This window comes from Aquila chrysaetos, chromosome 5 (genome assembly GCF_900496995.4).
Source record: "Aquila chrysaetos chrysaetos chromosome 5, bAquChr1.4, whole genome shotgun sequence".
Classification (NCBI taxonomy): domain Eukaryota; kingdom Metazoa; phylum Chordata; class Aves; order Accipitriformes; family Accipitridae; genus Aquila; species Aquila chrysaetos.
The window spans coordinates 46,550,664-46,565,555 of record NC_044008.1 but is presented as its reverse complement, the minus strand read 5'-3'; the positions used below and the strand labels follow the sequence as shown (position 1 = coordinate 46,565,555).

The 14,892-nt window shown below is 42.7% G+C and overlaps 1 protein-coding gene across 4 annotated transcripts in view; it reads right to left on the bottom strand.

Annotated features, from left to right (window-relative positions):
- Positions 1-12,726, bottom strand: part of NEDD4 (NEDD4 E3 ubiquitin protein ligase) — a 63,901-nt gene extending 51,175 nt beyond the window's left edge. For 3 of the 4 annotated variants that reach the window (XM_030013680.1, XM_030013682.1, XM_030013681.1), the window contains exon 1: positions 12,621-12,726. In XM_030013680.1, the coding sequence (XP_029869540.1) occupies positions 12,621-12,665 (45 nt within the window). In that variant the 5' untranslated portion in view covers positions 12,666-12,726. Of the gene's footprint in view, positions 1-12,006; positions 12,222-12,620 lie in introns of all 4 variants that reach the window. The other variant, XM_041123351.1, reaches the window with a different exon arrangement.
- Between the last annotated feature and the right edge of the window lie 2,166 nt (positions 12,727-14,892).

Below are 14,892 nucleotides of genomic sequence, written 5' to 3'. Positions count from 1 at the left end.
CTCACTAGCCATTCAAGCAAGTTCCATTAAACACTCTGACAAATGCGTATGAACTGAGCAAGTTTTCACTTAATGGTATCTCTGCATTCAGAGGGTGAGAAATAGATTCTGACCATAAATTTATTTCCAGGGGGGAATGAAAAGGGTATCAAATTTATCAGAACAGGTTAATAAAGCAGTAAAGAACTCTGGAAAAGGGCAAGAATAAAGAATTCTTGCATGTTTTTATTTTGCAGCACAGAGAAGCCATGCTCAAAATACTGGGATTTCTGAAATGACCTGTCAGCAGGATATGAGATTTTTGAAAAACAAAAAGCTATTTCAGTTACACGTTATTCATATTACAGCTTCACAGGAGTGACATAAGTGATTGCACTCCTCCTGTTAATTAATACAGCTGTGCAGAGTCTTACATGGGTCATCTGATAAGCTAGTGAATTCAAGAGGGGAAAAAAAAAAAAAGTCCCAACAGCTGTGACCATGTCGGAGGAAGAAGACAAATGAGCACTGTTTCTCTGGAAAGCAAAAAGATTTGCAGATGAAGAACTGTTTGTAGGCAATGGCTAGTCAGAGACACTTGTGAGGAAAGCTGATCCAACCTAGGTGGTTAAGGAGTTAAACAGATAGCAAGAGCAATGGGTGAAGCACCAGATGTTGTCCCTGGGGCCTTCCTGAATTCCACATATGATTGAAAGTGCCTTCAAAAGGAGACTTGTAGGAACACTCAGAAAGTTTGCTTTATCATTGGTATCCTATATAACCACAGGGCTGGACTCCCTAACCAATACCAATTGGAGGCGTTCGAAAAGCTAATGGAGAGAATTGAATGCTAATCCTGAAGCAGAGACTACTGGCTAACAAGGTAAAACTAAAAACAAACCACTAAATAAATATAAAATTTAAAAAAAAAAAAAAAGTAAGGAAGTTTCTCCCACCCTCTATTGTTAGAGATGATTGCCAGGGAACTAACATGAACATCTACATATCCACTTATTGACAAAAGTGTCAATCGGCCAAGACAATTCCAGTCAAATCACAAGTCTATCTTTCACCTTCACCTCAAAGAAAATTGTCTCCTACTAGGAAATCTAATAGTTCAGAAAAGAAAGACCTAACAACCAACCACAACCAGCACTGACCACTAGTAGGTGTCCTAAGCCTTCAAAATTCTTAGTCATGATCAGGCTTTAAGGCACAGGACATTACCAATATGTTTTATGACAGTGTGGTCGCAACAGACAGCAATAGAACTGACCAGATTTATGAAAAAGTAAGTACAAAACTATGCTGGCATCAAATTAAGAAAAGCCATTTGTTAATATTTTTATATATCACAAATATCCTAAAATGTCCACCCTTGTCTTACATTCCAAAACAGCGTCCAGTTTATCTTCTATCAATTGCTCGGCTTCAGTGACATTCAACATCAGAGAGTTTTGGAGACTACTCAAGTTGGAGTACCACATGTGCATTTCCTCTCTCACTGAGCGCTTCTGCACTTCACTCAGTGCACCACTACCCTCTCCCAACAAGAGGAGGGTCCTCAGTCACAGCCCATGGGATCCAACTTACAGAATCCAGCTTGAGATACAATCTCACCATCTTCTCAGAAAAAGACCAAGAGCAGATGTTGGTGTAGGATACGCTGCCCTGAAAAACAAATACTTTTTCTTGCATCTGCGTTTAGTTGCTTAGTCCACAACCTTTTCTCAGTTACTCAAGCATGAGAAAAATAAAGATAATTAGATGCTTTTGGGCACAGGCATCTCAGTCAGGCTTAACAGGGCATCAACATAGTCCACATGGGGGAGATCGCAGAAATAGGATCCACACTCCTCAGATTTTAAAGTTGGCTTAATCACGCAGTTTATTTACTGGTGTCATAATAGAGATCTGAATTTATCTGAATGCTATTTTACAAAAAGACAAGTTCCTTTGTACATGACCTCGGAAACTAGAAGCCGCAAACCTGAGGCTGGCACGCTGAAGGTTGATTTAAACATGCCTTGCTGAAAGAGAGAGTATTATTTGTTTGGGATCAGTGCCAAAATAGGACAGCTACAGGATTTTAGTTATCCCAGCAGAACAACTAAGCAAGCTGACATCTGCTTATGAACTGCCATATAGAAATATCCTTCTAGATTATTTTTTTAAACTGTTTTTGTTAATCTGAATTGTTCACAACAATCTTCCCCACAGACCTCCTTTTTCACTTTCACTTTTTTCCACTAACTGCTCTCATCCCGCAAAAACCCACCACACACATTTTTGTGTATTTTTTAAACTGACAGGTGATACTGAAGGGTCCACTTCTTTTTCCAAGCTATAAAGACTAGAACGTTCAGCAAAAAACCCACGCTAACACGCTAGGGCAATACTTAATCACGAGAGATTAGGTTCCCCATTCTCTGGTCAGACTAGTGTGCAAGGCAGCTCAGATGAAATTCAGACAGCTCGATTCAAATGCAGTCAGAAGTGCCTTACACTGGAAGGATCCATTATGTTACCACCCCACACATCCTGAAGAGGCAGAGAGGCCTGCTGACAGGATACCGGTCTGTGCTGTGACCATATGACCTTTTCTCCCCACTCACTGATGACAGGCAGAATTGCTAAGGAACGGCTGCTACAGCTCACAAAAGCCCCAAACACACTGATCTCAGAAAGCAATGAACAGGCGAAGAGTTCCAGGACTGTTTTAAGTTAATTTCATGCAGCGAAAAATTAGGCGATGCAAGCTCTGCACGGAGACGAAGCATCAGATACTTGATTCTGGCATCCAGAGGGAACAGGTTCAAAACCAAAATTTCACGGTTTCAAAGGCAATTTTGAACCTTTTCTTCTCCGTTCACCTTGCTGAGAGATCCTTATTTGCTGCCTTCGTAGCCACGCATACAAGAAATGGTGGATCAGTAACTGCTTCTGTAGATCCATAGGCAGCTGCAACCTTAGATTATCTGTTTTCATGGTCCAAGAAACACACAGACTGCAACCTGTACCTATATTGTCTGTAAACTCTCCCAAGCTCGCCTTGCTACTCTTTTCCACCACTGTGGTGCTTCCAGTGGTTCTGGTGGCACAGGAAGGCATAGGCACCTAGTCAGTGACCAGGAACACACCATTTATGTCTAGTAGCACTGCAGCTTGTCTAGGAAACTGCTCTCAGACCAATTTATCTCCCCAAGAGTCTCTTCCTGGCCATAAATGCCTACCCATGCTTTTGCAGTCCTGACGTTAACTTGAAGGGGTCAGTCTGAATTTATTCTGTCTGTACAGCTGAAGACAGACACACTAGAAGTCTTATAGGTTTAATGCCCTAGTACCCAGCTGCTCTATAACACAGACATGCACTTCTGAGAGACATGCACACACGACAGCCCATTAAAGGCAGCAGCTCTGGACACAGAGTTGTACAGGGGTTGTTTGTATAGATGGAGCAAGGACTGCCAGCCACTTTGGAGGCTGGAGGGGAAAGGAAAAAAAAAAAAAAGGGAACACAATAATGGCACACAACACACCGTCATATACAAAACACAAGCAGGTCATTTCACCATTAAAACTGTGAACTGTTAAGCTGTTCCCTCTGAGAATACAAGTACCCCAATATGAATCAGCTAAAAACAGTGTGGGCAAAGAAGAAGTATTTGTTAAACTACTGAATCTGCCAGGGAGTGGCTGCATACAAACGAAGTCCAAATGACACTGAGTGTTTGTATCAGTCAGTCTGGTCCTAACAAATTCAAGGATAAATTATTTTTAGGGGTTATATAATATTTTTAAAAGCTGAGCGGTGGGGTATGCGGGGGGGGATAAGGCTACCACATGTTACAGAGACTGAACTGTCCAAAAATTCTTGGTCCGATTAAGTCAGACAAAACATCCTTTACAGAGCTAAATCAGTAAGTTAGTTATCTTATTATGAACTTCCAGGTTTTATCATTATTCTATTGTTAGTTGTATTAGTATATTCCAAAGTAAATGTTCAAGATGAACTGGTCAAAATACCTGGGTCTGCTAACACACGCCATTTTCACAATCTCTAACAATGAATCTGTTTACTAACAGATAGTATGTAACAAGATGATGAAATAGAAGGTCTCCAAGCTGATATGTAGACAGACAATCAATAACTTAAAGCTTTAAAGGCAATGCCTGCCAGCCTGTGATACTTTGAACTGACCGTAACACAGAAATCCTTTTTATGTTTGCTTATTAAAATAGTTTTAAAATGCATTCTCTACTCAGCAAAGCAAGAGTCAAACTAATAAAGTGGCCACTTCCAGAAGTGGATAGTGTTTCATTTCCACAAAAGTCACTATGAATCTACCTAGATTCAATGAATATATATTAAGGCGAGAAGTTCTTGAACTGTTCATTTTGGGCAAGAAAACAGCATTTGGAAAGAAATTTCAGGCTTTTAAGGAGTTTAAACTTGCTCACAACTTTATCAGAATAGAATGGTCTTGCCTGGGTTACAGCTGTTTATAGTCAATGACTATAAAGGACAAGTATTAACACTGTCCATTCTCACCCCCATCCTTCCCAAATTCACACAGTAGGAAAATAATACTAATGACAACTGGGAAAGAGACTCCTGCTTTAGTGGTGGAAGTCCAAGACAGAGCAGAAGACAGAAGGAAAGGCACATGCAGAAAGAAAGGGTAAGAAAGAAAGCACAAATTAAGAAATGGAGACATGGTGATGACTATAGTACAAAACACTGAACAAACCAGAGAAAAATGATCAAGTGTGAGCCTCATCTGAGTCCCCAAAGGTAGACTTCAGTCTGTGAGTGTGCGCACATGCGTGTGTACATATCCATGTGTGTGCATGCAGTCAGAGTGTGTTGCCAGTTCCACAGACTGTAGATGATAAAATATTTCCTACACAAACTAAATGTAATAAGATTCTATAATGTTACACCAGCAAGACACATTTACCTTTCCCAGTCATTCGTCTGCAACATCCAATAATTCAGCTATGAACATATTACACTACTAACTGTTTTCCTTCACTTGAACCATAAGACAAAACACATAACATGCTATTATCTAATTCAGTGGCTATAAAGGCACTCTCTGATATTAGTGTAAACACTTGAAGTCCAAACAATTTTACAGGAGTTTTCAGCAAGTTGCAATCCATTTCTCAGCTTGAGCAATGATTCCTGATACATCCCAAAGCTCCAGCACGTGACTGATTGGAGCCACGCTCAGATAAACAACTACCATACAGAAAAAGCAGTTTGACATGTAAGATACATATAAAATTCAGATAAATTAAAATAATTGTATGGCAACAGAAGAGACAGGTTTTTAATTGGAAGAAGGGTTCTTCAGGGTACATATTTGATTAGTATTGAAAAATTAATTTTATTGGCTTTCCTATTTTAGGCTTTGGTTCAAGTTTTGATTTTGCTTTTTGAATATACTTCTACAGAAAAGATTCATACTGGATGCAAGAAAACACCAAAACCAAGATGGTTAATCTAATGTAAAACACAAAATGGCAGTATCTGCTGGACTACTAGACAGCTTTTTTTGAGGAAGCCAATATAAAAATGTCTGAGTAGTCTAACAGTGAGCACACTTCATAGTAAACAATTGCTCTAGGCAATAACATCCTGTTATTCTTTTGTTCCAGCTAGATAGGTCAAGAATCAACTACCACTAAATCAAGCCAAGAAAAAGAGCATCAAAGGGTATTACAATGATAAAATAGTACAGCAGCATCACCTTTTAAGATTCTGGTAGTATCAGGAATTATCTGTTAAGGCTTTCTTAAGCTTCATACCACATCTGCATATAATGCAAAGATAAAAAGAGAACAGAAAATTCAGATTTGGGTATGTGCCAATAAGGCAAGCTGAAATAAAGGTACCCATAGTTTGGAAGTTCAACACTGAAACCAGTAAATAGCCTGGTCCAGTGAAAGAGCATAAAAAGGAAGGAATGTTCAACGAGCTGAACGTGTTCTACATCCCATGTAGAGCGATCCCTCCCATCCCATGTACTGAGGTCCAGAAAGTCAGTAGAGGGGAAGGAAAAAAAAAAAAAAAAAAAAACGATATTATCATCAACTATTATAGAGTGTTCTGCAGAGCAGATCTACACAGACTGCTGACGTCACTAAGGAACAGCTATAAAAAAAAAGATGAGTTAGGACACTTGCATACGTAGAAGTGCACTAAAGCCAAGATCCCGTTAAAGAACAAGTACTAGCATAAGAGATACACACCATGAATGTATCGTTTCTTTTATAGCATGCTTCTCAAATCTGTGAGACATCTTACTCAAGGTACCCAGCTTCACCCTACTAGTAGCTTGTATTTCAAGCACAAATCATCAATTAAAGACAGACATCGTCACACAAAAGGCTCTGAAGCCTAGGAGCAGCTTGGAAACAATGCTGGAAGATTATTACAGCTAAACTGACTACATATTGCAGTTGAATAGATAGCTTCCTGCATCTGCCAATTTTAGTAGATGACACTGCTGTGTTTCTATAAGTTAAAAAAACCCATCCCTTACCAAGTTTCCTAGTCTGTATCTCCCATCCAAGAGCACTTCACTTATTTCAAATTGCATTAAGTTTGGGTTTTGTTTTTTTTACCTTGAGATCGTTAGTGACCATAAAAGTTATGTTTGAGTGTTTTGCAACAAAACCATTATTCCTTAATAGAGCAATAAGCAGTCTTTTCACCTCAAAGAAACCTTTCAGAGTCTGCATGATTAAGGATTTGGCTCTTCCATTACCTACGCTGAGGTTAGCATAGAATGTTTCCCCTTAAGCGGTCCAGAAGATATTGACATTCTTCACCTGTCTAACATTAAAAACAACATGTAAGAACAGACCTTCCTCATATATTATAGAGAAAGAGGTACTAAGAATTTTAAATAAAATTCTTTAGATATTAAATAAAAAACTCCAACACGTAATTATAAGATCAGGATGGCTAAGAGCACTTATATATGCTATACTCAGCTTGAGCAATTCCAGCAGGAGACAGATACAAAGTTGACAGCATGAGGAATAGGCCCAATGAAGTTACTGTTAAAAACTTACCATCTCATTGAAAGAAAGCATTTCCCACAGAATGGTGAGCCTTAGCTGAAGGAAAGTAGTTCCTGCAATATTCAGACCTTGCAAGTGAGACAGACATCTATGTTAGGTGACCTCTAAAGGATAGTAAGTTTTGTTAGCATCACCAGTTCATTTCACCAGGAGGTGGAAAGCGGGAAGGAGACTTTGCCGTCTTGGCCATTCCTTCACAACCCAGAGAGCACCCTCTTCCCCCTCTATGGCAACCAACAGAGCCAAACCATTTTTCTTTGAAGAAATTCCCGCAAAGCAAGCAAAGCAAGTTTTAGATTCAGGAAGATTCCTATTATAGAACTACATTAATCAAATCTTGTAAACGTAATGAAAGTCATTAACTTCAACCTGCCAGTTACAGTCCAGTCTTACTAACTCACTAAAAGAACTTAAACGTTAATTGTACCATATAAGCATTTTGTGTTCATAAATAAGGAAGTCTCAACCTTCAAGATGGCTATTGCTACAAATTGTATTTAACACCTCCGTTCGATTGCGAATTAAGGAAAAGATTCAATAAGACAACAGTCCACTAATGGAATTACCAGTTTGTCAACAGAATTTTACTTAAAAAAAAAAAAATCCAAACCAAAAAACCAACAACCACCAAACCACTTTTCAACATGTGCAACCCAATATTCACAACAGTCAGTCAGTGTTTGTTAGTTCAGTGTGAAAGCAAGGCTTTAAAAAACAAAACAAAATAAACCCAGGTACATAAAATAACTTCTTGAAACCATCAGATCTACACAAATTATACTGCTGTTAAAAAAAAAAAAAAAAAAACAAAAAAAAAACCAAAAAAACCCGATCAAACCCAAAACAAAAACAAAAAACCTCCCAAAACCCCAAACCAACAAGCATCACCATTTCTACAAGCATCTAAACTATTCCAGATATACTGGATTCCAGATCATGCCTTGCAATGGGAAAGTCCTTCACAGCCTAGAATAAATTCAGAGCATTTCTGAAGCACAGAGGCATGCATGTCTGTTTTTTTCTATGAGTGCCCATGTAAGAACAGAGTCAAATAGAGCAGACATCTAGTACAGAGGTGCTGGGGAGGCCATAGGGTTTGAAAAGGAACAGAAGCACTGGGCTGCCTCAAGCTCAAGCACAAATGAGCCAAACAAAATTGCTGTTTTCGTCAGAAGCAATCCAGAGGAAGACTAGCCCATGCCAGTCTCCAAAGTAACATCTGAAAGATTTCTGGTCATCAGCATCATCTCAAAAACACAGCAATGTGAGAAGGGTTGTGGGGTAAGGTATGTAGAAGCAGAGAAGACGAACCGTGTATCCAAGATATTCAGTTCACCAGCAGCAAGCTAAATAACCATTAACAACCTACTCCAGTAGTATATCCTAAAGGAACATAAAAATATATCTAAAGCTTTCCAGAATAAAATACCATATGCTTATGAGAAATCTTATGTGACCTGCAGAAAACAAGAACAGTTGTTCTACGTAGGACAGCTCTCAAGTGACTGAGAAACCTGAAATGGCAAATGCATGCAAGTGGGAGTGTATTTTTGCCTGTGAGAAGTTCCCGTTACTAGTTTGTTCCCTGAAACAGATCAAGCATAACAGACACAACGGATCAAAAAAGCTAACTAACTATCATGTTATTTAGGCAATATAAAAAGAGCTAAGCAAAATAAGAAAGTCCTTAATTCAGGTTGGGAGTGTAAGAACTCTAACATACAGAAATTTTTAAATTAAACAGGCTATGAAAGTATATAGCCAAGCAGCGTCGCTTTATTAAACGCCATTCCAAAGCCCTACAGTGCAAGCAGATATTTTAACAGAAAACAGAAATAAATACATTGTCATTCTGGACAGTTCTTTAACAATTACATTTTTAACCCAGCAAACCACTGAAAAATGTAATTCCTTCTGTAACCAAAGAAATAACAGAGCATTAGCTGAGATATCAATGATTCTTCCTTCAGTCTTTGAAAGATCATTCCACAATTACTGTTAGAAAATGTTGTATTTAGTATTGCAGTCAATTGTCACAAAAACACAGTAAGTGGAAGTGAATAGCTCAGTGTCAGAAAATGCTTGGTCAAAGTGTTTAACTGACAGAAATCCAAGTCTTAGCAACCTGAAAGTTTTGTATTAGAAAGTCCCTCAGCCAAATACCCTGTACCTATGGACACCCCACCTCAACAAGCACATTTAAGAGCACCAGCAAAGTTACCACTGCTATGACAAAGAAAAGCAGCAGCAGTCATGTCAGTCTGCCCCTGCAGATCTGAACCAACACTTGCAACCATATGCAAAGGTAGACGTATCCTGAGTATGCAAGAACAGGCACAGTTACCCACTTCACAGGTCAAGACAAAGTCTGCAGCAGTTAATGCTCCCAATCTGAGGCAGCCTGAGGCAAAGAGCACTGTGAGACAAAGTCTGACCTGGAGGTGGGAAGTATACATTAAGGTATTTCTTTCCTCTTTAAAAAAAGTTAGAGAGAGGATAAAAAGTAATTTTTAAAAATATTATTAGAGCTCTTTATTTTTCTACATTGAGATCGGCTGTAGCAAGGTGTATAATCTGTTCATTTGCCTTTTTTCTATACACTATCCTGCAACGTAAAGTAATTCACAATAAAAAAAGAATTCAGAAATGTGATCAGCATTCCGTTTTAGTCTAATATCATTCCTAGATTATATTAATTTTAGCATGTTATTGCATATTCATCCCATTAGAACTTTTGATGATAGGATCATAAACTATTTCTTTCTAAGAGAGAGACACCTTACTAAGTAAACAAAATTGGTATTGCTCACAAACTACTATTTTGTATTTTCTCCTGCCTTCATTTTTCAGCATGTGACCCTAGACCTTATTTTCCACACACTGCCAAAACCCTGCTCTGAATACAGAATTATTAGTTTTCCCCATTGACTTTTCTAGTGCTCATTATTTCAACATGCAACTAAGTCATAAGAAGTCCTGTGGGTGACAAAAGGATACTATATCCATTTTACAGAAGAAAAACTGAACGAGAGAAATTAAGGACAACTGCATCTGCTAGATTCAGACACTGAAATTCAAATACCTAAATACAGCATATACAATAACCCACTGTATACACAATAACCTCAGCTACAGCTTCCTTTTCACCCCAGCTTCTTCATCATTTTGTTTGTGTCAGCAACATCATATTAGCCATCTATTAAGTCCAAATGACTAATACACCATTAACCAAGAAATCTGGAATAAATGCATAACTTGGGGGGTGAGGAAGAAGGGGAGGAAAAATCCACACTCTAATACTGCATTCAACTGCCGCAACAATTAGACCAACTTCTCATCACCTTCCTTCATTATTTTACTTACCATTTATTTATAATTATTATACTTATCATATAATCGTGTGCAATAGCTGCAACAAGTGAAGAGGTTTTGCGGATAACACCACTTTCTTTTACCAGACAGTTTTGATTCATACCCCACGCAAATCCATCTTGCGGAATGGGTCACAGAGCAACCCTGGGGAAGCAGCAGTGTGCAGACATAAACTATGAAAAGCCTGCAAAACGAGGGCAGGGGAGGCTTTTACAGAAAACTCCTTGATGCTACTTTCAATACAATTTGGGTTTCTGACTTTGTGGTTTTGTAGTGATTCGGTGTATTCAATCCTCCAGATTTAAAATCTGGGAAGACAAAAAAGGACAACTTAGAGAGTCAGAATTCTAGTTTCCATTCTAGTACCCTAGGCAAAAGCAGCTGGCAGCAGTTTTCCTATAACCATAAGATCATTTGTTTTGTCATTTGTGCATGCAGAATCACACATGAAAACTATGAAGATGACTGAGCAAGTTCTTTACATGTGAATCAATAAGCACCAACTGAATATCAAAGTCTCTGATCATAAACAAACTACATTTTTCACATTTGCAACTTGAAAAAGTTTGGCTAAGCTTTTGAATTACGGAACAAGCTGGATCCAATAGATTTGTTACATCTTCATATTTTCTCCCCCTTCCCCCAGCTGCTCCAAAGAAACACATTCGTAAGGATGGAGAGATGAGAATCGTTCAATTTTGACCAGATTTCAAAATACTTTCCCCACAGCAAGGGAGGCTAAGAAACAACTAAAATAACCCAAGTTTAATAAAGTTAAAATAGAGAACCTGGGGCATGGAATGTTTTAGTCCAACTAGATAGCCTCAAAAAGTTACTAGCAACTGCAAATAGGATCTTGCAATGGGAAGCACTATGCAACCCTTGCAGCATGCTGTGCTAATTTTCTATTAGAACTCCTACGCAATTCAAATATTAAGATGAAGAAAAAAAAAAATTATTTGAGAGCTTTACAGTTACTTCTCCAGCAGTAAAGGAGAACTTGAGAGCCATGCTAACAGACTAGGAATAATATTTCATAGTTTTGATAAAGTGAATTCCTGCTAATGATGCAACAAGTGTGCACTGACACAGAGATCATCACTGCCGGGACACAAAGAGAGCCGATCAAAGACAGTCTTGGTTAAATATCCTGCTGGCTCAAAAACAACATTACTGACTTCACACAGGTCACCAAACAGCCTTCAGAGAGATACAGCTTTTAGTCTTCCTGTACCTGCAGTAATAAAAAAAGTGACCTTCTTTCTTCTTGATAAAGTTAACTGTTCCATCAATATTCTGCCCTATGCACAAGCCACCGTTCCGGTGCAAAAGCTCAGCCTAGCCATCTACCACTTAAGCACAGTAACAGGTACATCAGTATCAGCCACCTTCCAAAGATCCACGTGCTCAGGAACTACGACCTGATGACAGAAGTCGCTGTAGAAGTCACTTTCAGTTACCCACGAGTTTATTGCAAAAACCACCTGAACGCAGACACGATTTCATGCTCTCGCTAACGGCAATGCAGAGAAAAGCACCGTCGCTCAGGCCCCAAACTACCTTTCGCATCATTTTAATCCACGCACCGCCTCAGCGGTTCAAATGCTGTCTGTGACAAAGCCTGAAACAAAGACTTTATTCTTCAGCACCGGGGGAGGGAGCGGGGGGAGAAGAAATCCCGCTTCACCCATCTAGCTCCGTCACGAGGATGTTGCCCAACGCACGCGAATTTCTCCGTCTACAGGGGGAGGCTCGCACAGCTTTCAAAAAGCAGCCTAGAGACAGGAATGCCGGTGCTAGGAGACACGGCAGCCGCCAGCTTACCGCCCTCCCCGCGGCCGGCCGAGGCTGGCGGGACGGCTCGGCTGCCGGTACGGAGGGGAGCTGGCAGGGGGGCGCCGGCGCCGCGCTCCCCAGCTCCCGGGCGGGCCCGCCGAGGCCCCCACCTCACCTCACCTCAGCCCCGCTGCCAGACCCGGCCGCCACGCCAGACCCCTACGGGCCCGCAGGAAACCCCCGCCCTGAGGGGAAAACCGCCCGGCCTGGCCCGGCCCGGCCCCGCGGGGAAGCCGCCGCCCGCCCTCCCTCCCTCCCTCCCTCCCTCCCTCCGCGGAGAAAGGAAGCGGGAAGCGCGGAGCGGAGGCGGGGAGAAAGAGAGCGGTCGCAGGCCTCACCTCCTCGCCCGGCAGCCCGAACACCTCAACAGGAGAAGCCGCCATGGCCGAACAGCGCGCGCTCCCCGCAGCCCCGCCGCCGTGTTTACCCGCCGCCGCCGCCGCCCCGCCGCGCGGCCCGCCGCCGCCCCGCCCACGGCCCCGCCCACGGCCCCGCCGCGCGCGCGAGCGAGCGAGCGAGCGAGCGAGCGGCGGCCGCCCCCCAGCACGGCGAGCGCGGGCGCGCGCCCCCCTCCTCTCCCCGGCCCCCCGCCTCGCTCGATTGGCGCAGAAGCCCGCGCCACCGCCCACCCGGGAGGTGACCGCGCCTTCCGATTGGCTCTCGCTCCGCGCCCCGCCCGGAGACACGCGCCGCGCGGGCAGCCCGAGGGGGCGCGCGGCCCCAGGCGGGGGGCCGGGCCCGCCTCCCTCAGTTCCACCGGCCCCCTCAGGGCCGGCTGCTCGCCCCAGGGGGGCACAGGGACAGGCACAGGGTCCCCGCCTGCCCGAGGGGCACACCTTAGCTGGGTCGTGGGGTGAATAAAATCGTTTTTCTAAAAATTTTCCCTGTGGTTTACATCGTCGGGGTCTTTTCCACTTCTCTGAGGGCCAGGCGCAAGCCAGGGGAGCTCTTGCCTAAACCCCTCGCATCCAGGGAACCTTCTGGAATTGAAGAAATTTAGGGAAAACTGAGAGAAAAATAATCGCTGTCAATGCGCAGAAGGGACCTTGCCTGCCAGGACGAGGTAGCGCTTGCTGCCTTCCAGGGTACTGGGAGGAGGAAGTCCCCGCGGTGTAAGGAGCTGACCTGACATAACACCCAAGCGGGGAGAATGCCAGAGGAGAGAAAAAGATAAACCGTAAAAGCCTTGTCTGAAATCAAAGCAACAGTGTTGTAAAGACTTTCAATTTTCCTAAAAAAAAAAATCTACACCCCACCCCACCCCCTGCCGTTCAAACTTAGGAGTGGTACAGCAACGCGTTAGTAACAGAGCACCACAACATTTCAGCTGAACGCTCGAGGGGCTTGAGGTCATTCCCAAATCGCCATTCAGTGGTGCTTCCCAGCCGTTACCCACACTCTCCTTGTGAAGGACCTGGTTTCCAGGATGGTTTTGTAAATGGCTTGAATTCGTGCTGCCTTCAACAGCTGCCTGTGAATCATTCAGGAGTGCCCCCCTGCCCACCGGCCTTCCCAGCCCACAGAGGACAACGGGACGAGTTGTGCTAAAACAACTATAAATAAAGTAGGGTGTTCTAGCCTGAGCTTTGTAGCCGTAAGCCTTTCTACAAGCCTGAGCCAAACTCCCCAGGCGCTGCGCAGCCCGTGAGTGCAGAGAACGTACCTTCATCTTAGGATGAACATGTAGAAAATCACGTGTGTCACAAACAATAAACAAATGTAGCAGCACCTGTACTGGCAGGGAACCAGTGTCTTTCGTCATCTTTCAGCTCATCCAGCCTGGCCCCTCACAACCTGGGCGACCAACTTCTCTCATCGTCCGATGTACCCTTTTGAAGACAAACACGGACCCAGGCTCGGCTCTTCAGACTGTGCCCCAAGCAGACCACAAAACACCCAACTAACACCTCCACAGCAGGGCTCAGGCAAGCCTGTGCCCGTTATCACACACACTTGCACTCTCTTTCCAGGGCTAGCAGGAGGCTCCGAGGATGGCGATGTCAACAGTAACATCAGTTTGTGCATGTCCCAAAACAAATGTGGGGTATTACCTATGAAAAATCAGGTGAGTGTCTGAGAAACAGACAAAGTGCCATTTGGGCAAGTGTCTTCATAGTCATGACCCTCTATGAATATGAACAGGTAGATTTACATGGGGAAACAATGTCTTTTATTAGACCAACTGATAAAGTTCAGAAAAAAAAGACCCAGATAGGCTGTTGGGTAGTTCAAAAGAAACAGCCCACTTCGGTTTCTGGATCAAGCCTCTGGCCACCCAATGTCTCTCTGCAGTTCCCTTCACTCAGCCTTCCCTACAGCGCTCCCCCAGCACGAGTTTAGAAGCTTGTCCGAAATTAAGTGGGAGGTTTCCTGGGTGACAGCCAAGCAAGGAAAACCTGCCTAAGTTACAGCAGGCATGATTTCCAGGTCCAGTTACTTTGTGAAGCGCTTGTTTCTGTGATTGAGCCTCATGTTGATTAGTATATTGTTCTTAACAGCTTGCTAGAAAAAGCATGTGGGTTTGTGGCTGTCAAGCATGAATACCTGGTTTTGCAGTGCTGCCTCTTACGCTCTGTTAGAGCGTACAAACCATGTCAGACAGAAAGCATC